The sequence below is a fragment of the Takifugu rubripes genome, chromosome 16 (assembly GCF_901000725.2).
Source record: "Takifugu rubripes chromosome 16, fTakRub1.2, whole genome shotgun sequence".
Taxonomy (NCBI): Eukaryota; Metazoa; Chordata; class Actinopteri; order Tetraodontiformes; family Tetraodontidae; genus Takifugu; species Takifugu rubripes.
The window spans coordinates 3,472,121-3,498,274 of NC_042300.1; the positions used below are offsets into that span (position 1 = coordinate 3,472,121).

General features: G+C 49.2%; 4 protein-coding genes across 10 annotated transcripts in view; 2 read left to right on the forward strand and 2 right to left on the reverse strand.

The window, feature by feature from the left end:
* The window catches only part of LOC101077797 (5'-nucleotidase-like), a 3,854-nt gene extending 297 nt beyond the window's left edge, over positions 1–3,557 (forward strand). The window contains exons 1-9 of the mRNA XM_029849800.1: positions 1–83; positions 637–859; positions 1,115–1,303; positions 2,038–2,235; positions 2,305–2,459; positions 2,550–2,658; positions 2,732–2,881; positions 3,000–3,200; positions 3,272–3,557. The exon at positions 1–83 is cut by the window's left edge and continues 297 nt beyond it. Coding sequence (XP_029705660.1) covers positions 1–83; positions 637–859; positions 1,115–1,303; positions 2,038–2,235; positions 2,305–2,459; positions 2,550–2,658; positions 2,732–2,881; positions 3,000–3,200; positions 3,272–3,432 — 1,469 coding nt within the window. The 3' untranslated portion in view covers positions 3,433–3,557. The remainder of the gene's footprint in view (positions 84–636; positions 860–1,114; positions 1,304–2,037; positions 2,236–2,304; positions 2,460–2,549; positions 2,659–2,731; positions 2,882–2,999; positions 3,201–3,271) is intronic.
* A 433-nt stretch (positions 3,558–3,990) lies between these two features.
* On the reverse strand, positions 3,991–10,467 carry LOC101077573 (sorting nexin-14-like). The gene is made up of 28 exons (XM_003971417.3): positions 10,243–10,467; positions 9,947–10,087; positions 9,535–9,655; positions 9,393–9,466; positions 9,142–9,220; positions 9,008–9,051; positions 8,837–8,924; positions 8,654–8,738; positions 8,044–8,200; positions 7,885–7,960; positions 7,633–7,677; positions 7,479–7,559; positions 7,292–7,406; positions 7,061–7,216; positions 6,804–6,928; positions 6,667–6,725; positions 6,433–6,565; positions 6,180–6,366; positions 5,981–6,064; positions 5,810–5,910; positions 5,590–5,701; positions 5,436–5,476; positions 5,238–5,357; positions 5,023–5,140; positions 4,760–4,924; positions 4,598–4,693; positions 4,419–4,510; positions 3,991–4,346 (listed from the first exon to the last, which is right to left on the reverse strand). Exons 2-28 carry the CDS (start codon positions 10,072–10,074, stop codon positions 4,278–4,280), a joined length of 2,751 nt encoding a protein of 916 aa, XP_003971466.2. The 5' UTR covers positions 10,075–10,087; positions 10,243–10,467; the 3' UTR covers positions 3,991–4,277.
* Positions 10,468–11,417: 950 nt separating this feature from the next.
* LOC101072348 (heterogeneous nuclear ribonucleoprotein Q) lies at positions 11,418–18,666 on the reverse strand. Of its 4 annotated transcripts, none has more exons than XM_011611796.2 (11): positions 18,508–18,666; positions 17,715–17,874; positions 16,878–16,996; positions 16,574–16,795; positions 16,266–16,442; positions 15,934–16,069; positions 15,647–15,852; positions 15,349–15,498; positions 15,155–15,276; positions 14,625–15,018; positions 11,418–13,153 (listed from the first exon to the last, which is right to left on the reverse strand). In XM_011611796.2, exons 2-11 carry the CDS (start codon positions 17,872–17,874, stop codon positions 13,115–13,117), a joined length of 1,725 nt encoding a protein of 574 aa, XP_011610098.1. In that variant the 5' UTR covers positions 18,508–18,666; the 3' UTR covers positions 11,418–13,114. The 4 variants fall into 4 exon arrangements, with proteins under 4 accessions (XP_011610098.1, XP_011610097.1, XP_029705275.1 ...); XM_011611795.2 differs by having other exon boundaries at positions 11,418–13,156; XM_003971393.3 differs by lacking the exon at positions 11,418–13,153 and having other exon boundaries at positions 14,397–15,018.
* A 425-nt stretch (positions 18,667–19,091) lies between these two features.
* Positions 19,092–25,842, forward strand: bub1 (BUB1 mitotic checkpoint serine/threonine kinase). Of its 4 annotated transcripts, none has more exons than XM_011611791.2 (22): positions 19,092–19,258; positions 19,346–19,405; positions 19,525–19,666; positions 19,745–19,941; positions 20,528–20,568; positions 20,651–20,724; positions 20,806–20,855; positions 21,008–21,706; positions 21,819–21,859; positions 21,932–22,051; positions 22,188–22,298; positions 22,538–22,619; positions 22,774–22,855; positions 22,969–23,155; positions 23,238–23,301; positions 23,507–24,210; positions 24,277–24,377; positions 24,459–24,620; positions 24,758–24,915; positions 25,000–25,177; positions 25,262–25,368; positions 25,497–25,842. In XM_011611791.2, exons 1-22 carry the CDS (start codon positions 19,236–19,238, stop codon positions 25,693–25,695), a joined length of 3,582 nt encoding a protein of 1,193 aa, XP_011610093.1. In that variant the 5' UTR covers positions 19,092–19,235; the 3' UTR covers positions 25,696–25,842. The 4 variants fall into 4 exon arrangements, with proteins under 4 accessions (XP_011610093.1, XP_011610095.1, XP_011610094.1 ...); XM_011611793.2 differs by having other exon boundaries at positions 22,969–23,146; XM_011611792.2 differs by having other exon boundaries at positions 20,654–20,724.
* The last annotated feature ends 312 nt before the right edge of the window (positions 25,843–26,154 follow it).

Sequence of the window (26,154 nt, forward strand, 5' to 3'; positions counted from 1 at the left end):
AGTTCCAGGGTTCGGTCTGGTTCAGCTTTTATAAGGGAGCCGAGGCGGCACACTTCATGAACAAACTCCGTTATGACGCCATGGTGAGAGGACACGCGCGCAATTAGCCCAATGATTGACGTTAATAGGTGACTGATGAATGATGGGAAATGATTCATTTACTGGGATAAATCAAGTTTCTCTTAACGTGTTAGTTTAAAAAAAACACAATTTAAAAGTAACAGGTGTAGAGTCGGGAAAGATTAAGGGGATTGTGGGTAATGAATTTGCTGGGGTGTCTTCCCGCGGCTCTGCATGTGTAAACACTCGTGACGTCAGCGCCCCAGGCTGCCTCTTTTTCTTTGACTTCAAAGTTTGATTTAAATATTTTAATCTTGTGGTTTCACTCCAGCTCTGAGCGCCATTTTACAGACTTAACAAAATAAAACACATTTAAGTGTTGAATTCTGGACTAAATCCAGTTTTTTTGCAGTGACCTAATCTCGGGCTAAATTTGACCAGCAGCGAAACTCGTTTTTGTCGTTAGCATCGCTCAATTCGCCGTTTCTTTCAGACCAGTTGGGCCAGTTTGGCTTCGAGCCCTCGGGGTCACGATCATGTGACCTTTGACTGCTATTTAAACGATTCTGTCTTCAGGCGATCGGAAACCACGAGTTTGACAACGGCGTGGACGGACTCATGGCGCCGTTCATGGAGGACGTCCGGTTTGCTGTCCTCAGTGCCAACATCAGACCAGACGAGACTTTGGCGGCGACGTTCGGCGCTTCCTGTTTACCTTATAAGATATTTACTGTAGGCGGCGAGAAGGTGGGCGTGGTCGGCTACACGTCACAGGAAACTCCTGCGCTGTCCAGACCCGGTACGTCCAAGTTCACTGTTGACCACTTCCTGCCCCTCAGACACCTCTGGCTCTTCCTGGTGGACCGGGCCCTCGTGGGGCTGATGGACGAGAAGGTGTGGTGGAGCTCCACCTGTCCTCAGCCTCTAGCAGCCCTGAAGTGTCCAACCAGAGGACAAATGATGACATATCTGCTGTCTTTGTGCTTCACCTGTCCTCAGCCTGACCGTCTACGAGGTCCAAAGTGAAGAACCTGCTCCTGATCTTCTGTTTCAGGTCCACATCTGAAGTTTGAGGACGAGGTGACGTCGCTGCAGCTGCAGGTGGACAAACTGCAGACGATGGGCGTGAACAAGATCGTCGCCCTGGGACACTCCGGCTTCCTGGTGGACCAGGACATCGCCAGGAAGGTCCGCGGGGTTGACGTGGTCGTGGGCGGACACACCAACACCTTCCTGTTCACAGGTGAGACCAAGTCTTTCTGAAAACGCCTTCGCACCTGAAGGTGTGGACGGGCTCTCTAATGTCCACAGTTTGGTTCCTAAAGTGAGCCGCTAACGTTGGCTAAGCTGTCGCTAACGTTGGCTAAGCTGTCGCTACCGGAGGATTAAAACCTGATTTAGTCCCTCCAGCAGGAACAACATCCCAACAACATAAATTGATGTTTCTGCAGCAGTTTCCATGGTGACCGACGTGTTTGGTCTGTTTACGATGACTCAGGTCTCCTGACGTTTGATGTCCAGTGAAACCCAACCTCAGTCTGGCCGGGAAGGTTAGCATCTTCAACGGTTTCAAAAGCGTCTGAATATTCCAGCTCCAGTCGGGGAATATTCCACCAGAGGTTCTGGAAGCCAGATGTGTGTCAGCGAGCAGAAAATATTCAGAAACTTGTCTAAATAAGGTCAGACCCACCCCCGCTGCTACCAGGCTAACTTTAGCCGCTCGCGTACAGCAGCCATTTTCCTTGGTGCCGCCCGTCTGCCGCTTTATTGAGGCGGTCTGTGGTTTCGGCGGTCCAGCCACCAACGCTCCTGCAGGGCGTAAAGGGCTGGAAGGGAACTGGTGGTTAGCGTTAGCTGCTACGTTTACGCCCACTGAGCAGCCGCAGAGACCTCCAGAATAAATGTTTTCCAGACGGCGGGCGCCATGCGTGGGGGCGTGGCCTCTGGTGGTTAGGGTAAACTCCTTCCTTTTTCCAGGAACGCCTCCGTCCAATGAGATCCCGGCTGGTCCGTATCCGTTCATGGTGGAGTCCGATGACGGGCGGCAGGTTCCGGTCGTGCAGGCTTACGCTTATGGAAAATACCTGGGTTACCTGAAGGTGACCTTTGACCCTGAGGGAAACGTCGTGAGCTCAACGGGGAATCCCATCCTGCTGAACAGCAGCATCCCACAGGGTAGAACCAGCCGACCCAACAGAACCTGACGGCTCCTCCAGCTCCGTCTCAACCAAACGTGTTTTCCAGATCCGGATGTTTTGGCTGAGGTGGAGGAGTGGAAGAAGAACCTTGCAAACTACTCCAGCCAACTGGTCGGGAAGACGCTGGTCTTCCTGGACGGGACCAACCCGATGTGTCGGTTCGGTGAATGTAACCTGGGGAACCTGATCTGTGACGCCATGGTAACGGCTGCTGTCGGAATTCTGTGAAGTCAAGCAGACTGGGAGCGCTGGTCCGGGGTCAGTTTGAGAGCCTCTGTGTCTTGGGTTCAGGTCAACAATTACATCGGATCTTCAGTCAAGAACGTGTGGAACCTCGTCGGTGCCGCCATCATCAACGGGGGAGGAATCCGCTCCTCCATAGACGAGCGCCACGGAAACGGTGGGAGCCAAATTTCCTCCAGGATTTCTCTCGCGTTTCCTTTCACGAGTCACATGACCCGGGCGCCCCGCAGGTTCCATCAGCACGGAGCAGCTGATGGCCGTCCTGCCCTTCGGAGGAACCTTCGACCTGGTCCAGCTGAGAGGCTCCACGCTGAAGAAGGTTTTCGAGTTCTCGGTGCGGCGCTACGGCCAAGGCAGCGGCGAGTTCCTGCAAGTGTCAGGTCTGTTCCCCGCCCTGACGGAACCCCCCCCTCCCTGACGGAACCCCCCCCCGCCCTGACAGAACCCCCCCCTCCCCCGTTCAGCCTCCGTCCTGAAGATCAAAATCACCGCCGGCAGGTTTTCAGGTGCAGTTCGACGTCTCCAAGCCTCCGGGGAGCCGCCTGAGGAGCCTCCACATCCTCTGCACCAGCTGCCGGGTCCCTCGGTACCGGCCCGTGGAGGACGCGGAGGTTTACACCGTGGCGGTGCCAGATTACCTCGTGAGCGGCGGCGACGGCTACGCGGTGATCGCAGACGAGATGATCAAGCACAACAGTGGTGAGACGTTGGGGGGGGCGGGTTCTGGTGGGATCAGCAGAACCTTCACCACTGGTCTTCTCCCTTCGCAGGAGACTTGGACGTTTCCGTCGTGTCCCGCTACATCAGCCAGCGCAGGCTGGTTTTTCCGGCCGTGGAAGGACGGATCAGCTTCTACGGCTCGGCTTCCGGACCGGGACGCGGCCCAACACTGGTGTTACTGGGATCACTGGTGCTGCTGTGGACCGTCTGAGGGGGGCGTTGACAACAGCGCTCGTAGATGTGATGTGCAGTAACCATGTGAAGCAGGGCATTGTGGGTAGCTGTACCTGTCATCCATAAACACGCTCGATTAAATCCACCTGTGGCCATTTTCTCTAAACCGCCATGAGTTCAGAACCACGTTGTCTGGATCAGGTCCAGCTGAACCCGTCAGGTCCAGCAGCTGGACTCAGATTCTGGAGCGTTCGGTGTTTTTGAAGAGGGAACAAGGCGTCCTCTGTGGGGCCCCGTCTCCACGACAACGCGCGCCGCCGAGTAACGCTCCGCATTAATCTGCTCAGGAAGCGGAACGCAGCTGGCAGATTCCCGACTCCCGACTCATCCCTCGCTCCCTTCCAGCCGAAGGGAGCGAGGGATGAGTTTCTAGCCGCGTTACCCGTTTCCCTCGGCCTCTTCCCTCTTAGAAAATTAGACCAACATTAAAAGGAAGCGCTAGCGTTCATGTCCTGACCTTTGACCTTTCCCGTCGAGGTCGCTTTATCGTGAGCTAAATAATCTGAGATGAGACAGGAAGGATGAAGACAGCCAGTGAGTTTCTAATAAATATTTAATAGTCTGGGCCAGACTGGAATGCTAAGCTAACTGTGGATTATTGCACTTGGTCCTTTGATCTGGGCTCTTTGCTCAGCGAGGAGGAAACTTGAAGATGATCACTGATCAGAATCCGTCCGATTATGTGATCATTTCCGCCGCCCGTGGAAACATTCAGACGATTCTGATTCCACCGGGAGATTCCAGCACTGGTACCGAGCAGCTTTGGTTGGTCGGTCGCACACGTGACCACAAACGGCTAAAATGATAGCGGGAGCCCACGGGTCACATGATCGCCTGAGTGAGCTCAGGGAAAAGCTCCTGCAGGGCGATGTCCAGCAGGACGTAGGTGACCTGGGGAGGCAACAGGAAACGCTGAGTAATGCACACCTGCCCCCCCCCCCCCCCCCCTCGCCCCCTCCTCACCTGTTTGTTGAGCAGAGGCTGCTGTAAACCATCGAACAGTAATCGGACGCCTTCGTATTTGGCGTCTCCTCCGATAAATCTGACGACCGACTCTGAAACGGAGACGGTCTGGGTGAGCTGCTCCCGTCTCCCCCCTCTGAGGAGGTGCGACGGGTCTGGGGTGTTGAGCCGTGACCCACCTGGTAAATAGTTCATCATCTCCTCAAAGGTCTGTCTGGCTCTTGCTCGTCTGTCCTGGAGGCTTCGCTGGCCGTTCCGCTCACAGAAGACGGCGTCTGAGCAGAGAAGGAACCGCTGTTGTTGTTGTTGTTGTTGTCGTCACCAGGTCAACGTGTGGTTACCTCTGAGCTGCGTGATGAGCGACACCAGCCGGTGCTCCTGCAGGACCTGCTCCAGCTTGGACCGCATGTACTGCTGCATGTAGGCCTCAAACGTGTTCTTCACCAGGATCCTGCCTGCGGCCAGAAGGTGGTGCAGCCAGTCCGGCACGCGGAACACGGTCCGAGCTGGGAACCGCACCACCGACACGTCACCTTAAGCCACCGCTCGAATTTAACCTCAAATAAAGCGTTTTGAAATGAAAGCGTTTGGACTGTTGACTCACCCATGAACATCATGTAGTCGTACATGCCGTCGACACGGGCCGTTACCGTGGAGCTGTGGCGTTTCCGTGTGGGACGGTCGGACCTGCTGGCGTTGTTGTGGAAAATGTCGCTGAAGAGCTGCAGGTCAGAGATGATGGGTTAAACTGTGGGACATCCAGGCGCCCCCTGGTGGCCGTCCCCAGCGTCACAGACGGAACGTGACCTCTGACCTCACCTTCTTGTAGTTCTCGGTGGACGGGCTGAGGATGGTCAGTTCGGGTCTGCTGGGCTTGGGTTTGGGAGACTCGCAGGAGTTGAAGAAGGACTGGATGAAGGGCTCCAGGTTCTGACCTCTCTGGAAACCAGGAGATCAGAGACGTTAGCGTGGGGGGGTTGAGCTGACGGCTCCTGGTGGAGGACGGATGGAGCTCACCTCCTTCATCAGCTTCCCTGGAACAGACTTGAAGATCTTTCCTGTGGAACGACAGAAGAGAACTAAACATCTGAGATCAAAGCCAACCGTCAGACCATGAAAGAACAGGTGATCCGACCAGCTGGGGGAGGTGGGAACTCAGTAATGATCGTACCCAGTCTGACATCAGCCAGCGTCTTGTCCAGGAACTGAGATTCCTCACTGTGAGGAGACAGGAAGTCCGCCAGCAGCTGACTGTTGCTGAGCTCTGGATGCTTCAGGAGTCTCTGGACACACACACACACACACACACAGATGATCTGTTGGTCTTTTTAGGTGAATCTGGTGGAAAATGTCAGATTATTTCCACGTTCACTCGTCCTCAAATCAAATACCTGCAAATATGCCTCAAATTCCTCCCGTTTGGAGACAAGGAACTCGTAATTCTTTGGTCCAATCAGTCTTTTGGATGGAAGCTGAGCGTCACCAAATGTTCCTACAATCATCAACGACAGACGTGAGGCTGCAGGTGTGAGCAGCATCTGCTCTCTGGGGTTAAACCTCACCGTGGAACTCTGTGAGTCTGGACTCCAGAACGTAGAATTCCAGGTATCGCCTGTCAACGGACCACCTCTCCGTCTGATGACCCACTGAGACGGACGAGACCACAGTTCAAGAGGAATCAACGTATCTTCAGGGTGAGGGCGAGACGTTGCCACGGCGATTTCGGTGGCTGACGGCGGTCCTTCGGGTCCTTGTTCTCACCTTCCTTCCTGTCGTGGCGCTCCACGTCGATGCAGAAGACGGGGATCTTCTCCCTCTTCAGCTCGTCGTCGTAGCTGTGGATGTTGGGGATGTTGATGCTCCAGGCCGACAGGTTCCGCAGCGTTCCCGACCCGCTGGCCGGCTCGGCGGGAGAATCGTCCTCCATCACCATGGTGGCCTCCTCCACCTGCAGGACACACCTGGTGTTCATGCCTGGACACCGATGACCGATGAGACGGAGCCGTGCTCTCACCAGGTCGTCATCCAGCTCAGTTATGGCGCTTGGCGGCAGCATGGCGCCCTCTACTGTCGTACTCTTGAACACGCCTTTGATTCTGCTGCCAATCCTGCTGATGCCGAAGGACTCCCCTCGTTTGGACAGATTTCTGGCAGAAACAGAAACAGAAACGGGGCGAGTCAAGCGCCGGCGTCCCTGCACCTCGGCGCCGTGCTGCTGCGCTACAGCGGGACGCTACAGCGTCATCACCTGCTGATTCTGCTGCTCCGTGCTGGAGATTCGGATCCTTTCAGGAGGTGTCTGAAGTACTGAGCACAAGATCAATCAGCCTACGGAGGATCAACGGTCTTTAGCAACAGACTGAGCAGCACGAGTGCTTGTTTTACTTCGTCGCTGTGGCAGAACATGGGCGTGAAGACGCTCTCCAACAGCGCCAGCACGTGTTCGTAGGCCTCGAACAGGCAGCGCATGGTCTGCAGCTTCACCACGTCGCTGTAGGGACCTTCAGCAACTGACAGAGACCAACACAGACACAGGAGGGAGACAGGCTGAACGCCTGGACTTGAGGGACGTCGTGACGGTTCAGAGGAAGCTCTCCACTCGTGTCTGGGTGTGACTGAACTGACAGGAAGTGTCCTCTTACTGTTCCTGATCTCCTCCACAATGAACTTGTCGAAGTTGATCTTGTCGACGCTCTCGTCCAGGCAGTAGGTCTGGTAGATGTGCTGCACCTCCGTGTGCAGACGCTGCAGCTCGGGCTCGCTCAGGTCTGGACGCAGGATCCTGTCGTTGAACTCCTCTGGAGGAGACCACGCTCACGGTTGGTCCGGTACTGTAATGCGTCTGATGTTCTGGGCACGGTCGGCGTTCTTACCCACGGCCAGGCAGAACTGCAGCACGTGCACGGCTCCTTCCTGCTTCAGGAAGTTCATGAAGCGAAAGAGGAGGTCCTGCTGGGCCCGGATCTCCTTCAGCTCCAACTTCAGCACCTGCGTAATCAGAAGATCGGACCAGTCGTTCTCTGAAGGACAGAACTACAACGGCGAGTTTGAGTCACTCACGGACGGCTTCTTGTTGCCCACGTCAGTAAATTTCTGTAGAAACGGAACCAGGGGAGACGGAGGTTCTGTGGCTGGTTCTGGCTGCAGGAACACATCACAACCTATTAGCAAACCTAACAACAAACTGTGTCAATACCGGCTGGTTTCCACTTACTGGAGTGTCATCAACAAATATCAGCACCAAGAAGTTCACAGTATCCTGGAAGCAGAAGACACGTGAGCAAACCCGACCCTCAGAACCGCTCATTACATTTAAACCTCACACATTATTCACTGCTGTGCTGCCCCCTGCTGGTTGTACAGCTGGGCTCTGCGTGCGTGCGTTGCTAATGTTGTAAAGCGATTTAACGTCTGTTGTGGGACAGATCACTGATTCTACGGATTCCTCCAAGTGTGATCGACTCACGGGGTCAGCCATGAAATCCATGGTTGGTAACAAGACGGATCCCGTCATCACCTCCCGAAGCAGCAGCGCCAATGACCTGAACGGAGACGAGCAATACGCAGTTATTGAGTTTAACCAGACTCCATCTCACTGATTTAACCGATCGCCGATCAGACGTACTTGCAGTCTGTAGCCTTGGGAGGCATGACGAAGGGGAACAGCATCTCTGTCAGCTGCCTCAGATACAGCAGCTCGTCTCTGCGGCTGCGCAGAGCCACATGAAGGTCAGCGCCATATTCCTCCAGAGCTGCCTGCTGCAATCCTTCAGTGTTCCCCACTGCACGCAAGCATGAGAAACAACATGAAGCAACATGATTTCAGCTCCACCTGAGCTGAAATCACTTCCAGAAGTGGTTTTAGTATCACTGATGTCAGATAATATCAGTATTATGTCATCATAAGCAAAGATATATAATTAATTTTTAAAAAAAACATTTAAAACATCTGATTCTGCGTAACTTTAATGTTTACAGCTCCAGAAGAATCATGTTCGAATCAGTAATAAACAGTGAAGTGCTGCCCCCTCGTGGTGCATTAGTGGAACAGCCTGTCAGAATGTGTGGGTGTAATACCGAGACTGGCCGGTGGGGGCAGCAAGAGGCTAACATGAGTCTATTTGCTGCTGGTTTGTAATAAACCAACATGGCTGCAGCAAATAAGGGAATTGTGCTTTTAGTGAATATTTCCGTGACATGATTTGAACTAGAGAGGAAACAAAAAAGCATTCCACCTTTTTCTCGAGCTCTTGCAATAACTTCAACATGCTTCAACGCAGCCTTCAGCATTTTATCTGCACACACAGCTGGAATGTCGACCTGCCAAGAGCAACGCAGGACAGGAGGACTCAGCCCTGAATTCATTATTAAACAGATTTAATAATCAAAATCAGTACGCCAATGAAAGCTTTGAGCACCTTCTGAGCTCGGCGGACAACAACTGATGCAAAGAAGCGGAAGGTCATCCTCAGCTCATCGATGCATGCTTCGTCATCTGTGATGTCCCTGAAACCAGAGGGGCGGAGTGTCACAAACACACGTGCACGTTCGTGTGTGTGTGTGTGTGTAACCCCAAGGGTTCGACTTACCTGTACCAGGGGTACACAAAGTTCTCCAGAACCAACTCAAACACCTGCAGGAGGGTCAGAAAATCCCTTATTTCTATTCAAACGTAGAATAGAAATAGAAAAGAGGATCGTAGCGTGAAGCGGCTGACGGTTACCTCGGCGACAGAAGCATCCACCTTCGAATGAACCTTCAGGTCCAACCACGGCTGGTGGTTTTCAAGCAGCAGAGTCGGCCTTCAAACAGGAACATATTTGATTATTACCATGACCCCCCCACAGCCCCTGAATTGGTGAGGGTTCTGAGGTGGGGACAGAGTAGCCGGTGATCACCCCCAACACCAAACCAGCAGTTTCTCCTCGTGTTCGGCGTGGATGGGCTGCTGAGAGCTCACGTGGTTTCACATACCGATGGCGTTGGCACTTGATCTTCCCACAGACGGCGCAGCTGCTGCCCAGAGGAAACAGCTCCTGATCCTGCTGCTGTGGGAGGAGAAGCAGTCAGGAAGAGCCTCCAGAGGACTGAACGCACCTCAGGAGGGCGCTCTTACTTTGTTCATTGGTTTGATGGTGAAGAAGATGTTTGGGAGAAGCGTCTCAGGCCCGACGGAGCAGTAGAACGTGACGACGCCGGCCAGGAACGACCAGAACACCATCAGGACGTGGAGGTAGCTGCGTCGTTGATGAGGGCGTTACCACAGAAGAAGAGCAAAACAACCGCCTCAGACCTTCTGCAGTCATGACGTTTCCGCCCAGATTCAGGCGTCAAATAGTTTTACACACAAGCAAACACACACGAATAAACGCCGTCATGAGCCAGCAGGAGAGGATCAGACCCTCGTTTTAGAAGTTAGATTACAAGAGTAGATTTACAGGGTTTATTTTCCCCTGTAAACCATTTTAATCAGTGTAGATGATGAAAGACAGGTGTCACATGACCCACACACGTCAGAGGGAGATTACCTGTTGAGCAGCACCGTCAAAGAGATAAGAGACAACATGAGGAAGCAGAAAACAGGATACTGTCGTCCAGCTTCCCTCAGAACGTCGAACTTCAATCGACGCTTCAAGTAGGTTAAAATCCCCGTCATCCTCCGCGGTGACCTGTTGATAGAAAGCACAAACACGTTAACACGTCATTTACCACAGTTAAAGTTGGATGAATTGGATTTTTTTTTTTTTTTTTTTGGATAAATCTTTGCAGTAGTGATAACCATTCAGGGTTCAAATGAAACCAGTCAGAACTCCCGACTGCTCACCTGTTTAGCGTCCCGAGCTTAAGCTAGCCGCAGGCGGCCTCGACACACTTACGGTGACAAAACTCTCCCAGCCCCGCTTCATTTACCGAGACACATTTCATTCACGGAGGAGGTCGTCGGTCGTTAGTTCGGAGCTGTTTCGGGCTGCAGCTCCATGTTCTTGTTTGTTCTGTGGAAGAAAATTCCTCCTGACTTCCGCAACAGATGGGCCGGTCTTTAATCTGAGCCGGGTTGCCAGGTAACAAATAAACCCGTAAAAGTCAAATCAAATCAATCTTTATTTATATAGCGTCTTTCACAATCAAAAGTTTCAAGGCACTTTCCAGAATCCCAGGGCCTGACCCCAGACAAGCAACAGTGGCAAGGAAAAACTCCCCTTTTAACAGGAAGAAATCTTAAAAGGACCAGGCTCATGGAGGAGGACCCTCCTGCTGATGGCCGGCTGGGTTGGGTAGAGTAGAGTAGAGTAGAGTAGGGGAGAGTAGGGGAAGAGGAAGAGGAAGAGGGAGAGGAAGAGGGAGAGGGAGAGGGAGAGGAGAGGAGAGGAAGAGGAAGAGGAAGAGGAAGAGGAAGAGGAAGAGGGGAGGGGAGGAGAGGAGAGACCAGACCATGACCCAGTGGGGGGGTGACAGAGGCCGAGGTCATACAACACGGATTTACTGTTAACGATTTTAACTGGCAAAGGTAATCGAATCTTCACGAAATGTTGCCAAACTTATTGATTGGTAGCGATGTAATTATACAGCATTTAAAAGAATCTTCTTAACAAGTTTATATCGAAGGATATTCAGGCCGATATCAAACCTTAAAATCCTCCAAAATAATCCATTTTTCTCCGTTATTTTGATCCACTGTGGCTAAGAGTTAAATGAATGACATTAAAATCAGATTATGAACTTTACTGTCACATGGGTCCATCCTAGTGGTGCTGAGGGAGTGACACACGCTTTTTCCTCTTCAGGGATTCGAACCAATGACCTACCGGTCATGCGCAGTTTCTTTTCTTTATTGACCAATGGAGATTTATTCAGAGTCCTTTAGTTCATTCTTGTTTTCCCTGCATAACTGGCAACCCGTGCTTCCATCACTAATTGATGTTTTTCACATTAATATCTCATAATTACTATTTATAAAGATTTCTAACTCAAATCTACAAAAGAAAATGACAGCTGTCAGCAGGTTCAAGTCAAAACTTTATTACAAAAATAGGTGTAACTCAACTCGCTGTACAATATAAAACAATTCATTTGCAAAATGCAAAACATACTTGTTAAAAAAGAAACATTCATGACAGAAACATGTAATCAGGCTCGATCACAGCAGGTCAAAGAAAAGAAAAGTTTCACATTCAAAAGCTTCGTCACATGATACAGAGAATTGAACGTTATGTACAACTGACACTCATTTCCTACACTTCCCACAATGCCTTTCAGTCCTGAACGCCTATACTTTTGGACAAAGAGACTGAACCAGAGTCAGATGTGTCCAACCATCCCTGCTGATTCATCCGCCCCTGAAAATAGTCCCTGACAAATTTTCCTCCTCTCTGATGACATCCGCAAACTTTTGACCTGTCAGCAGTTTAACATGAAACTTGGCTTACACATAGTGTTTTAATAGCCTCAAAAAAGGTTAAAGTGACACTGGTTTATAAGAAATTACACAGCTGTAACATTTTAAATCAGAACCTGATCCCGACATTTTAATTGATTCTTGTTTCCTGTTACTGTTGCATTAATTTCCTGCAGTCTCCCGTAGATTGAGTGAATGTTCTAAAATCAGACATTAGATCTGATGACATTTGTTAACTGGATGGATGAAGTTGTTCTTCTGTCACCAGACTTTAACCAGAGAAATGCATAAAACCTTTTTTCCATCATGGAAGACTAAAGTAATGCTGGTTTCACGCATCCGTCCCTCCGTGCACGTCTGCATCTTTGGACTGAAACTACTTTACTTTGTTGAACATTGTGGAAAATATTGATCAGCTCAAATATTCAATTAACACAAACCCAAACAATTACATTTCCAGAAAGAATGCCTGACCTATAAAATACCGAAACATTTTAACTTCAAATATGACATAAAGGTTTAAACTTTAAAGCAGAAATGTGTTGGACATTAAGGCCTCAGAGGAAACATGATGGTTCCAACAGTTTAGACTCAAACACGTGGTCTTTAGCTTTAGCAGCTTTAGCTCTGCTCTCACAAAGTTTCCCATGATGCCGTGCGGCCTGACACCAGCGTGGAAGCTGGTCTCGGAAGTATGTTGAGGGTTGGGCGTCTCCTGTAACAGAGGAGCGACCCTGATCTCCATAAAACCTTTCAAATTTCTCCCGCGAACCTTCCTGAAACTGTAGTGGGCGGAGCTTATGATCATCACCTGTGCTCATCAGGTGTTTGAGCCTAAACTGTCGATCATGGTTGAGGTGAAACTTGATCATTTTCAGCGTGGTGATGCCACTCCACAGTCGTGACCTGGCGACATTCCACCAGTGAGATCACAACCGCTACGGGCGAGTTACCGCCGCCAGAACGGGCGCTCGCCGCTCTGCGCTGCCATTTTTGGATGAATTCGAGGGCTTCCGCGTGTCGCACATCAGCACGTTTCCATTTGACACAGCGGAGTATCTGTACGGTCCCAGAGCAACAAACTGAAATGTGAAATTCCTGCATTGTGACGCTTCACGAAGACAAACATCAGGTCCCACACGAGTGCACGCCTGTCCAGCGAGGCTCAGGCTCGGGTCCGACACGCCAGCTTCTTGAAACGTGGTGAAAGACAGTCTGGAAGGGAGCGCCGAGTCAGCTGACCTTACCGTCTGCATCCAGCGGCAGCCCGCGGCGTGACACCAAATGCTGCTCCTGCTCTTCACGGCGACGCGTCAGGCCCGGCCTCGACCCCGACACCCTGCTAGTCAGGTAACAAAAGGAAGCAATTAGAGAAAAGAGCCGTGTCCAGGTGAACAAACACAGGAGAAACTGCACAACACGCACTCAAACCCCCCCCCACACATGCACATGGCGATGCATTAGAATGAATAATTAGCCTGTTTGGCTCGTAAACAGGTGAAAATGCAGAGTCAGGCAGAGAAGAATGGCAGCCATCAGTTAACACACGCACACACTACAAGCAGCTCATGCACGGTCCCCCCAACAACAGCAAACCTCCAGATAAACATGCAAGATTAGTATCCAGGCCTTCAACCACTAGGTAGATCCTTCTGGGACAAGGAAAAGCTTCAGAAAAACCAAATTGTGCTTTAAATCCTTCTAACCAGCCGCTAACCAGGGGGTTCTACGAGACTCCGAGGGGGCGGGGCTTAGTTTGGACGCTGCGTTACGTGAATTTCGACACCAATTTGTGGATGTTTTGGGTCATGAGAGGAACTCGATGAGGATGTCACTACATGTACAGCACTCGAGAAGGTGATTTGGAATTTGATGACATGCATGGTGACACTGTACCATGTGACCAACAATCGGCCAACCTCTGTCCATTTCCTTCCACAAGGAGCTTTTAAAATTTGAAGGCAATTTGAGGAGAGAATTTGCCGAAACATGAATTTGCAACACAATTTGAAGGTTTTTGTACACGTGTGCGTGTATGTTTATTAAAGCAGACAAACAGCAAAGAATACAAGCCAAAATGTAAAGCCAAAAACAGGACTGCTACGGTCCCCTTCTCTTTTCTTCTCAATAACAAGACACGTATTACTGTGACAGTACAAATTGTATTTTCATTTGTTTTAAGTACATGTTTAGGAGACAGATGCTTTGTTGCTGTTATCTACTTAAAACATGGAAACCAGAATGTCTAAAAACATACATAAAGCTATAGCCAAATAGACAGCTGAAGCACATAATTGCATCTAAAAAAATTTTTCTTCAACCTTTATGGAAAAGTGTTTAAACGACCATCTCTTTAAAAAAATGAAAAAGAAAAGCAGTTCGCCAGAAACAGGTGGGAGTGACTACTGTTTGGAGTCCAAGCTGATTATTAAAATATGTACAAAAAGATGCCAGATGTCACCAATTTGGAGGAAAACAAAAAAGCCCACAGGCAACCAGATGGGTGTGAGGGCCAATCGGATCAAGTCTCTAAATAAAAAAGACAAAAACCAAAAACATTTTGATACCAAAGCCCTACTGGTTTACTTCCACTGCTGCCCAAAAGAATCCTGATAAAATTCCTGGTTGTCGGATTTGTAACCGGAATAGTTACCAGAATGATCACCACCTTGGAGCGGTTGCTGAGCAATGGGTTGAGAGCCCCAGTTCTGATTATTGGTCTGGCGACGCTTGGAATCTGGCTGGTTGTGCCCGTCAGCTTTGCGCTTTCCTCCTACATTTCCACCGCGGCCACCCCGAGCACCACGTACCCCTCCTCGTCCTCTCGGCTGCATGACGACTCCTCCTCCTCCTCCTCTGGTGCCGCGCCCGCCGCGAGATGGTCCCGGCCCGCCGCGCTGGGAGAAGCTGGCCCTCCCTCTGGGTGCCCCGGCGCCGCCTCGTCCTCTGGCCGGAGACGTCCCGCCACGCGCGCCTCTGCTGCCACCTCGCCCTCGGGCCGGGGCCTGGAAGTCATCGTACCCGTAGTACGGGTCGTCGTAGCCGCCACGGTAGTTGTGATAGTCATAGCCGTAGTAGTCGTAGTAGTCCTCGTACGCGTAGTAGTCGGGAGGGTAAGCGTAGCCTCCCCGGTTACCCCCTCGACCCCGGCCTCTCACAGGGGGAGGCATGTGAGGAGGAGGGTAGTAGTAATAATCATCATACCTGAGACAGCAACAAGAACAACATTTAGCAGTACAACAATCACTTTCTTGCTCTCATCCAACCGGCGTGTGAAAACGTGCTCGTCTGGCAACGCGACGCCTGAACTGAATTTTAAAAAAGCAGGCGGGTGTCTTACATCTGAGTTTTGGCTGCTTGCCTCTGAGCTTTACGCTCCTTCCGTTTCTGATCTGGAGGTTTGGCAAAAACAATCTCAATTGGCTCCCCCTCCAGCTCCTTGCCATTCATCTCCTCCAGGGCCTGAAGGAAGCACATCAGGTGTTCACCTACCTGCAGCGGCTCCATCATCGTACTGAAAAAGGGGAGACCTACCTTCACAGCACCGTCCCTCTCCTCAAAGTGGATGAAGGCGTAGTCTTTGAGTTTCTTTACCCGCTCCAAATTTCCATACTCACTGAAGGACTTCTCAAGGATCTCCTCCGTGACACTGTTGGCGAGGTTTCTGACAAACAGCACTTTAACCTGCAAGGTCGACAGCGACAGGTTATGGACCATAACGATCACAGCCGTGCAGTCTGTGTGTTTGGACTGGTCATCTGACTGGTTCCTAGCTACAGACCGATCGGTCAGCCTAAACACACCCCCCCCCCGAGCTTAAACGTGCACCCACCTTGGCCATGACCTCTGGGTCGGGGTCTTCCATGGGGTCAGCCCACTCCACAGTCACCATGTTGCCCCACACTTTGACCTTTCCGCTCATGAGCCGGCGGCGAGCCTGAGCAGCCGTTTTGTGGTCTTCATACTCGAGGAAGCAGAAGCCTCTGTTCTTACTCTTGTCCTGAGGTTGAAGGTAGAGTATGACGTCACTGAGGCCCTCTGGAAGAAACAGAAGAGCCAGTAGATACGCAAGAACCAGACTCGGGTCTATGACTGCTTCTTGCAAATGAAGTCTTTTACCTGTAACTTTAGAAAACTCCTCAACAATCTGCTCCTTTGTTTTGCTTTTAGGAATTGAGCCAACAAAAAGACGGTTGTTGGCGACAGATATACACACTCCAATCTGCTTTCCAGGACGAATCTCATGATTATTACACTGTTAAAAGAATAAATAAAATCATTCTTTTTTTACAGCAGACATCTGATGTAACAGATTTTGTTTCTTAAAAAAAAAAAAAAAAAAAAAGATTAGAGAAAACTACATAAACCCCAAGAAGGGTAATAATCCACATGCGAGATTTCCCGTTTGAACCTTTGCCAAACTTTTTCCCAGTTCTGACTGGAGTTCTCACCAGCTTCACAGCCTCCTGAGCTGCCTCTTTGCTGCAGAACGTGACAAAGGCGTAGCCCCTGTTCAGACCACTGAGGGGGTCCATCATTAGCCTTAAGTCCCAGATGGGACCAGCTTTCTCAAACAGAGGAACCAGCTCGTCTTCAAACAAGTCCCGGGGAATCTTTCCAACAAAGATCTGAAGATGGAAGGATGGAGAGGAAAAACCTACGTTGTTCACAAAGATTTTATAACAAAAACAGTCTACATTCAAGCGATTACATGGATATAGAGCAATAAAGGCAACAACAAGAGGAGTGTGTTTCATACCTCTGTTCCAACCGGTGGTTGGGATCCTGTGTACACAGAATCAGGAGGGGGACCCCCGTACTTCCGCTGGCCTGTTGTAACATCAAGTGTGTACTCCGTTCGGTCCAAAAGCGCCTTGATTTTAGCTTCATCTGGTCCTTTGGAGGAATCTGACACTTTTGTCCCCTGTTTCTCTCGCTGTCTGTACGTCTTCATCACACCACACAGAAAGGCACTTTTGTTCTGCAATAAAAGCAAGCGATGAGCTTCGTGTCCACTGCGCCAAACACCCCAAACGGTCACTTTTTCAGGTGGATTTACTGACTTGAACATGTGACAGGTCACTCTCTTTGAACTGGACCAGCACTTGGAGAGCACCCTCTTCATTGAACTCTTTCAAAGCTTCAATAGCTCGTTCATCCAAATCACTATGAGCTACAAGGCCTGATTAACAGAGGGAGAGAGGTCAAATCAACAGGCTGTCAACAGAAAGAAAGGGGACAAATTTAGATCTGAGGAAAACTATTATCAACATTGTAACTGAATTTCAATCGGTCGTATTTGGATCGTGCCAGGGATCTTAGTGGTGCACCTCGTACTCAACAAGTGCAACTTTTAACAAAAATGAAATAAAGTGAACTCAAAGGTAGGGCGTTTGGCCCGTCATACGGGTGTATATGAAGAGATTGGTAGTCTGGTTGGGGTACCTACAGCTCGGCTACACCAGCGACAGCACCGCAGCTGCTCTATTGTCAGTGTCTCAGCACACCAGATGGCTTCACTCAGCCTTATAACCCACACCTCAATCACAATCTGTGCACACCAACAGCAACTGGCCATGCAAACCCAGAGTATTCCAGGTTATAGCCAGTGGGACACAAGAAACAAATGACATCCTTCTATCATTAAACTAGGTGTGAAGATCAGCAGAGGTTCAATTAAAAGTATTATCATTCTAAAGTGCTCAAATAACTTTACACTTAAAGTTAATTTAAAGTTGTACAGATAAATGATAAGGTCTTTTTGTTCAACAATCCTTGAAAATAAAGTCTTGGTCTAGATTAGGGTCATTTAAACTAAATTCTGATGACATGACAGAAGGAACCAAACAGTCTGAGGACCGCTGTCCTGCACAGGTGGACAAACAGAAAGGTGCGTTTACCTGCTACGTAAAGTTCATCCAGCTTCTCGGCCACGTTCTGAGGTAATCCAGCTTCCAGTAAGGCTGGAAAGTGTTCCGAACGGGTCACGGCCGCTGTAGTGTCCATCGGCTCTTCGGTGCCGTTCCCGTTAACGTGATCGGTGGCCATGTCTCCGGACATCTATGTGGACCATAGTGACAGTCATGTAATAAAGCTATTATTACAACAACAGTGTCAAATTGTGGAAGTGATGTTTATTTTGGCGCCATCCTTCAGAACGCCACTTCAGAACTGTAAACTTGGGCCACCGTATTGCGTGTCCACACACGAAAATTAGACAAATAATTGCCAAACGCCAGACTGAGCTGTCGTTTTAAAGGAAAACTGAGCACAGAAATTCCCGGAAACGTATTGCAGTGTCACAAAACAAATGATCAGTCATGTAGAAAAACAGGTATTTACAACAACACCACGCCTCTGGGGGCTAACGGCAGCTAGCTACAGGGTTCGTGTGTATTAAAGGCCGCACTTTGTGGAATCTGGCTGTTATAGGATGTGGTCGGGAGCTACTTTACCAGAACAAAATCCTGGTGGGCATTGTCCTGTAATCAGTCCGAATCATTAACCCTCCCACTAAGCCTAACCAATCTGTTAAATCCATACTCAATGAAGTCGGGCCCATCTATCAAAGTGCCGGCTAACCACATTCACGAGCACCTTAGAGGCTAGCACAGATCTCTCCGGGAACACACTAAACATTAGCAAATGTTGTCTCAACGGGACGAAGGCCCGGTCGGCTTGCTACACACTCACCACGTGAAGCTAAATTTGGAAGCACGGTGTAAGTCCGCCGTGGTGAATGTGGTTTATATAAAAGAAACGTCCACACCGGTGCTTTTCGGGATGGTTTCTGTGCTCCCGGTCAAACAAAATGGCGGCGACGTAACATCGCTAGCTCCGCTTGTCGACTGCTTCTACGGGGTTACCCGAAAGCTCCATCACGGGCTCCTCGGATTTCTTACATCCGGTCAGAATGAAAACAAATTATTTTAATTTTAATATACTGATTTGGCAACAACACAGTTATGAACACAACATCACTTGCAACTTTACTACTGTTTTAACCAGAGCAATTATTTCATTATTTGCTGTGCTGGTGGGTCTTGGCACTTTCTTTGATGTTAGATTTTTCCAAATCGGGACGTGTTTTAAAATGTGACAACAAATGCATTATGCACAAAAAAACCAAAACACAGTACATATTTCAAAATAAATGTGAATCTGGGGAGAATTATAATTGCAACCAACTCTTCATTTGTAAAACCACCACTCGGACACTAGGGGGCGAAATAACACCCACACACCGGAAAAGAAGAAGAGTTGAACGACCCCATTGGCTGAGCGGGAAAATTTAAACGTAACACCGTCGAGAGGAGGCGCATCGAAGCAAAATTAGAATCCTCCCGATAACCAGGTTGGGGACAAATTATATGTAACCACTGATTAAATTTGTCAATGCCACTTTTGTAAAGCACTGTAAAATGGATATCAACGCCTGGGTCGAGTAAGTCAACACTAGCTTGTTATCAATAATAGCCGGTCTGCTACCTTGACTACAACTGTTGCTTAACAATACTTTCGTTTAAACTAGATGTTTTGAAAAAAGGTTGAGCACGTATACGGGAGATGATCCACTGGATCAATGGGATAAGTGAGTACTTTGGCGTCACCGAGGCAGCCGGTGTTTTTACCCCGATGCCATGTCAATGCATTTTAACATAACTTATTCCATGGTTGAGACAATATTTACGCGCGTTGCTTCATTGCCAGGTTTGTAGATTATCTTGAGCAGAGGATACCTGAGGACGACCGTCGTGAGATGTCTCAGGTGTTTGACAGCCTTGTGCAGAGGTTTTTGACTGTTGAGAGATACTCGGACGACATCAGATATGTGAAGTACTGCATCAAATGTGTAAGTGATTGAAATACTGCACCATTGTGCACAGCCGGTTTGCAGAACCATAAACATATATTGTGTTCTGTCCTATAGGCGAGTTTTTACCAGGACCCCACTGCTCTGTACACCCATGTTTACAGTAAAGGGGTTGGCCACAGGACTGCTGCCCTCTACGTGACCTGGGCACAGCACTTTGAACACAGAGGGATGTATGAAGAGGCAGATGCCGTCTACCAGAAAGCTGTGAAGAACCAAGCCCAGCCAGCTGAGACTGTTCTCAATGAATACAGGTAACAGATAAATGTGAATGACAAGAGCTTTAAGCTGATGTTTTCAGCCCATATTGGCATTGAAATGTGGTATTGGATACTTTTTTGGTACTTTGTTATGGTTTAAGAGATATTTATCTTTATGGCACACGACTGTTAATGATTTAGTTTTGGGGGGAAATTCCAGATACATCATTATTGGCTGATATTAGTATCGGAACTTAAGGGTTAGACGTCAGATAAAAAAGGCAATATTGTATCGATCATTCCTACTTTAAATGATCATTTCAGTGCAGCATGGGCCCATACAACTCCACAATCATACTCCAGGTCCAATGAGGAGCAAACATGTTATTTTGTCCCCTTATTTTAGCTACACTGAAAATGGTGACTGACCTAAAAGTAAAAACACATGTCTGTTGCATGAGCTCTAAAGCACCTTTCTGTTCCACGTTACTGTGGTTATGCTAAAATTATTTTTATTTTTAAATGATTTTCTTTAAAGAATACTACTTTCTAAATCACAAACAGTGTCCTGCTATTTCCTGCCGTGATTAATGTTGTTCTGCATTGAAATGTTAATCCGATGCAAAAATCTGATCTGCAGGCAGTTTCAAACAAGAACCAAACCCAAGACTTCAATCTCTGGTAAATGAACTTTTGTTTCTATTCTCTTCTGTGTTGGCCCTATCAAAGTATTTTTCAATCATTCTTTATTAATTTTTCTTAGCAGAAAGCAGAAACCCTTTACAAAATTCTCATGTAACCAATCAGCTGATGTCTCACCAAGAGCAACATAACAAGGTGTTGTTTTGATTTTATTTAAACCATTACATATTCTCTATTGTAATTTTCAATAAATTACTAATTCATGTCCTGTTTCAGGCCTCTGGGGACTGTTCTTTCAAACATCCCACCATTGAAACCATTGTCACGTAAGTAAGATTAATCATTATAGTACCTGGGTCGCCAGTAGATGTGTGATGTGATGACAAGTAACAATAAAAAAGTCGGTGCTTTAATGTACATCAACCGTTTGAGATTTTTCTTCTCCCGAGCTTGGTCTGACTGTTTTTTTTGTCTGTAGAGTTTCCCGCTCTGAGACTTCTGGGACCATTAACTCCAGCCAGAGCTCCAACGTTCAGTTTGTGTCCGAGTACCTGAAGGATGAGCTGCTCTGTGAGGGGTCCGAGTTGTGTTTCGAGGAGGTCCGAGCGGCGAAATACTTCCGTAAACTGGAGGAGCAACAGGATGATCAGACAGTAGATGTTTTGTTTGCAGAAGAGCAGTTTATGAGGGTGGAGGAGGAGAACTTCATGAGCATGAGAGATGCACTGGGGACAATCAAGCAGGCTCTGGGGGGTGTAAAGAGCCACATGGGGCAGACAGCTGTAGTGGAAACATCTGCTGCCATGAACATTAATCCTACTCAGCATTCCACCGGGCCTCCTCAGTTATCCAGTCGGCGCAGCAGCCGGCGCTCGCTCGGTTTGAGGCTGCTCACTGAGCCCACCTTCATCCACGAGGCCCTTGCTGTCGTCCCTGACCAATATCAGGAGGAGAGAAAGGTCACATCCTCTGACCCTGATGAGAGACTGTGTCATCCAGCTCTAACTGACAGGAGTGTCCGGTCACCCACATCTGCACCGACGTCTGCATCTACGGAACCGTCACCTGTTCTTCAGGCAGCTGCGGCAGAACAGATGGCTCCGTCACTGCGGGGGGTCTCATCTACTGAGAAAGTTCTCCTTCAGGAGGACCCAGAGATCAACACTGCTGCAGCCCAGTGAGTCATTATCCTGGTTATACCGTGACAGGGAGGAGAAAGAATCTGGTTATCCTGGGACATGGAGTTTTATATTCTAATTTCTCCTCTCCATCCCCACCCCTCTCTTTAGGGATGTGGCATGTCTCCCTGAACCCGACGACAGACTCAACAGTAAGTACACCAGGTGATCAGATTGTCGTAACAAAAGAATGCAGGCGTGATCAATCGGTCTGTGTGTCTCAGTGTCACAGGGTGGGACCGGTAACCTTTCTCACATTACTCCCAACACATCACTGGGTTTTGTTCAGGCCACACCATCACGGGTGCTGCCGTCTCCCACAGTCAACACACGGGAAGCTCTGGGTGAGTGTCGCCCACTCGCCACCCTCCACGCCCACTTTCTTTTCTCACTGGTTTCTCCTCAGTGCCACCCTGTCTAGATGCTGTGTGTCTCTTCAGTTTTCTCAGTCAAGAACCTTTCTGGTTTTGTGTCATCCAGATGTTATCATGGACATGTTCCAGGCGCCAACCCTCCTCGAGGACCCGTTCAACAAAACATCGGCTTTTCCCTCGTCAGAGGTGGAGGCAGAACCGGCCCCACTTAAACATGGTGATGATACACCTTCTTGTTTATCGGCTAAAATAAAGACCGCTTTTCATTTCATTTGTTCCACCTGTCGATGTACAAACAGACATTTCTGAGCTTTTCTTCAACCAGCCACTGGGAAAACTCAGTGTCTGTAAAAGATTCTTTGTTCCTCCTCAGAAAATTCTGCTCTGTCTTAGGGGAACAAGATAAGCTGAAAAAGTTGAACTGTAAGTTTAATGAAATTGTTCTGTTTTCTGAAGGAGGGGACTCGTATTTCACTAAGCCCCGCGCTGCTGCCTCGTTTACTATCTTCCAGGATGAACAAGACAAAGAAAACATCAGGTAGACTCAATCTTTTAGGACTTCTTTTAGCTTCATCATGAGTGATTCCCCTAAAATCTACCTAGATAACAAAGGTGGAGGTGATGTTATTCTACCACCTCTTACTCCGGTTTATGTCTTCTCCTGATCTTCTAATGTGTTTGTCTCTCTTCAGTGCCGCTGCTCCTCATCCTTCACTCAGCAAATCTAAACCAATCAAAGCTCTGGCTGAGATACGGCAGGTTAAAAAATCAAACGTGAGTGTGAAGAAAGCAGCTGTCTGCTAGTCTTCCTCTGTCACTGCACAGATTAGATGGAGATTTCTAGATCTGGGAGCAATATTTTTGTTTCTGCGATTGATTGAATTTAGGAGACGCCTCCTGAGCTGATGCCGGACGAGAGCACCATGTGGGGGGCCCGCTACAACTCCCTCAACTCCCTGGCGGCGTGTCCCAACAGCACCACCGACTTCGCCATGTTGGCCCAGTGTGTGTCCACACCGTTCGCATTCAAGACGCCTCACAGCAGCAACTTCTTCCAGGATGAAGGTACAACAGGTGATCACACACACACGTGCGTGTGCGAACACGTGCATGTTCTTCATTTCTGACAACTCTTCTCTGTTTTCTGTCTGAACAGAGAACAGCGGTGGTGGTGACGGTGATGACGACGAATTTATGAGACGTCAACCGAAAAAACTCAGGTGGGTGACCTGGCCTCAACCTTACCTGACCCCAGACTCCTTGTAATGGAATGATTGGATATTGCACTCGTGTTTTTACCTTTTTCCTGTTGGTGTTTAATAAAAGGTTAATCTTCCAGTTTAAGAGTATTTTGATGCTGAGCCTGTTTTTGTTTATACGTCACTGCTATTTTCTGATCAATAATAATGGATTTGTGTCCTTCAGCCCCATCATGGAGCAGAGTCCAGCTGAAGAAACTGCCATCAGTCACATGGCCCTGCCCTCTGACAGGCTCGGGACCATTGTAGGTGAGGGTCTTGCCTCAGCCCAGCTCTGCTCGACCTCCTCCACCACCCTGGTGCAGGCTCCGCCCCCTGGTGTGTTGTCCTTCAGAGACCAGACCATCTCCACCAGGACTACATTGGACACAGACCAAGAGCAGCCCCCCAAGTCCAAGAGTCCATTTTCAATCAAGAGAGAACCATTCAAGATACTGGAGGATCTGGATGAACCGGCCCAGAATCCAGTCGGTGATGTTCCCATGAGTCCAGAGGGGACCCTCAAACCTGACTGGCTGAGCATCGGGAGCCCTGAGGTTCCACCGGAAACTGACCTGGATGCTTTCCTGAGCCCATGTCGGCCAAAGCGCGCTGATGTGCCCATGACCCCAGAACCACCGCTCTGCACAGCTGTACCCATGAGCCCAGCAACGGCGCCGCAGTCAGACGGAGGCCGGTGCTTGGACGTGTCCATGAATTCACCAACGCCGGCACGTGCGGCCGGCCCACCACTGGTGTCTGACCCATGGGACAATGATCTGATCTCAGATTTGCTGTCGGCACTCACTCCGCCGCTACCCTCTCACCCTCATTACATCACCTGGTCCTGCAACATGCCCGCCATCAGCCCGCGGATGACCATCACCATGGGTACGCCGGCTCTCGCTGTGAAATCATTCCTGTCGGTTTCCAGTTTAATCATTTTCTTGGTTATAGGTAAAGCATCTCTAAGAGTCGACTGCATCCTTGGAGAAGGAGCCTTCGCCACCGTGTATCAGGCCACCAACCCTGCGACCTTAGAGAAGGTGGTGTTGAAGGTATGAGGGGGCGGAGTCACATGTGTGCATCCAGCTGCAGCAGAGACCTACCTTCAGCGTCTTTGTCCCCTGTCCCTGCAGGTCCAGAAACCGGCCAATCCCTGGGAGTTTTACATCAACACCCAGCTGGACGCTCGGCTGCAGCCCCACACACGTCACCTCTTCAGCAACATCCGTTCAGCTCACCTGTTCAATAACGGCAGCGTTCTGCTTGCTCAGCTCCACAATTACGGCACCTTGCTGGTTGGTATCTGCCGCTACGTCACGTTAATGACAGAACGTTTACTGACTTCAACATGAAATGGGTGCAGAAAAGTTCTGACATCACAGTTTCCACATTGCTTTGATGTGGTGTTCTGGCTTTTTGACTCCGCCCCCAGAATGCAGTGAACATCTACAAAACCCTGAGTGAGAAGCTGATGCCGCAGCCGCTTGTTATGTACCTGGCTACCTGCATCCTGACCATGGTGGAGCAGCTGCACGCCATCCACATCATCCACGCTGACATCAAACCTGACAACTTCCTACTGGGAGAGAGGTCGGCGCCATGTCTCTGTCACCCCCACCGTACAAACCAGCATGAGCTCCCACAGAGGCCGTCATCGTGTTCTGTGTGCTTCAGGTTCCTGGAGAACAGGTGCTTTGAGCCAGAGAACTTGGACCACGGCCTCGTCCTCATTGACCTCGGCCAGAGCATCGACCTGGATCTTTTCCCAGAGGGCACCGCGTTCACTGCCAAGTGCCTGACATCAGGCTTCCAGTGCACTGAGATGCTGAGTGGGAAACCATGGAATTACCAGGTGAAAGCACCCTCCCCCCTGCTAACAGCACCTGTCAGGGAACTGTCAGTCAAGTGTGTGTGTGTGTGTGTGTGTGTGTTTCAGTCGGATTACTTTGGAGTTGCAGGGACGGTTCACTGCATGCTGTTTGGGACCTACATGCAGGTGACAAATGATGGCGGCGTGTGGAAGACCAACGGTGTCTTCAGAAGGTACAACGCATCGCCGACAACAAAACAGCCTCCAAAAATCAAATTATATATAAAGTTTAAAAGGAGTACAAACTGAGTCCTTAAGGTTGTTTATAATTGAGGATGATGAAAATATACTGCTTCTGCAGAATTCCTCACAGCGACCTGTGGCAGGAGTTCTTCCACGTTCTTCTGAACGTTCCGGACTGTTCCGGGCTGCCAAGCCTGCGGGGCCTGCGTGGGAAGCTGACGTCGGTCCTGCAGCAGGACTACAGCAACAAACTCGGCACGTTGAAGAGTCGTCTGGTGGTTCAGCTGCTGGAGCGCCGGAAAGCAGCCGCAAAATGAGCCACACACACATCAACTCAGACTTGTCAGCGGGTCCAAAATAAACTGTCTTTTTGTTTTTTTTATCGGCTTTAAAAGTTTTAGATTCCAGAATGATGAACAGTTTTGTTCTCTTTCAGAAAGAATAAAATGGCTAATTTTCACACATTTAAGTGCATGAACTTTCAGTACATCCCAGCTCTGACACGAATGTTCCAAACACAAAAGGAGGAACTTCATGTTCATGTTTTCTCTCCAACATGTTCAGACCTGCAGCTCCCGCTGAGGCATTCCTCCACGTGAAAGTTCAGTCTCTATTTAAATGCTTTTTAAAGTGTTTTCGTTTTGGTTTTAATGATGAAACCGAACACCTACAAGCATCAGCCATAAAATCACCTCGCGACAACCAACAGATGGTCAGTTTCAGACAGGAGAATGCTCTCTGGTAGCCACGCCCCCTGACAAAAACACCTGGCTTGA

Excerpts from the sequence above, each read along its gene's own strand:
- LOC101077573 (XM_003971417.3), bottom strand. The coding sequence starts at position 10,074 with ATGACGGGGATTTTAACCTACTTGAAGCGTCGATTGAAGTTCGACGTT. Across the intron at positions 8,739-8,836 it reads TTGTCCGCCGAGCTCAGAAG|GTCGACATTCCAGCTGTGTG; the intron begins GTGCTCAAAGCT and ends TGCTCTTGGCAG. Across the intron at positions 8,201-8,653 it reads TGCAAGAGCTCGAGAAAAAG|TGGGGAACACTGAAGGATTG; the intron begins GTGGAATGCTTT and ends GCTTGCGTGCAG.
- LOC101072348 (XM_029849415.1), bottom strand. The coding sequence starts at position 17,874 with ATGTCCGGAGACATGGCCACCGATCACGTTAACGGGAACGGCACCGAA. Across the intron at positions 16,997-17,714 it reads GGATGAACTTTACGTAGCAG|GCCTTGTAGCTCATAGTGAT; the intron begins GTAAACGCACCT and ends TCTGTTAATCAG. Across the intron at positions 15,499-15,646 it reads ACCCAGAGGTCATGGCCAAG|GTTAAAGTGCTGTTTGTCAG; the intron begins GTGGGTGCACGT and ends TCGACCTTGCAG.
- bub1 (XM_011611791.2), top strand. The coding sequence starts at position 19,236 with ATGGATATCAACGCCTGGGTCGA. Across the intron at positions 20,856-21,007 it reads ACCATTGAAACCATTGTCAC|AGTTTCCCGCTCTGAGACTT; the intron begins GTAAGTAAGATT and ends TTTTGTCTGTAG. Across the intron at positions 22,299-22,537 it reads ACCGGCCCCACTTAAACATG|GAGGGGACTCGTATTTCACT; the intron begins GTGATGATACAC and ends TGTTTTCTGAAG.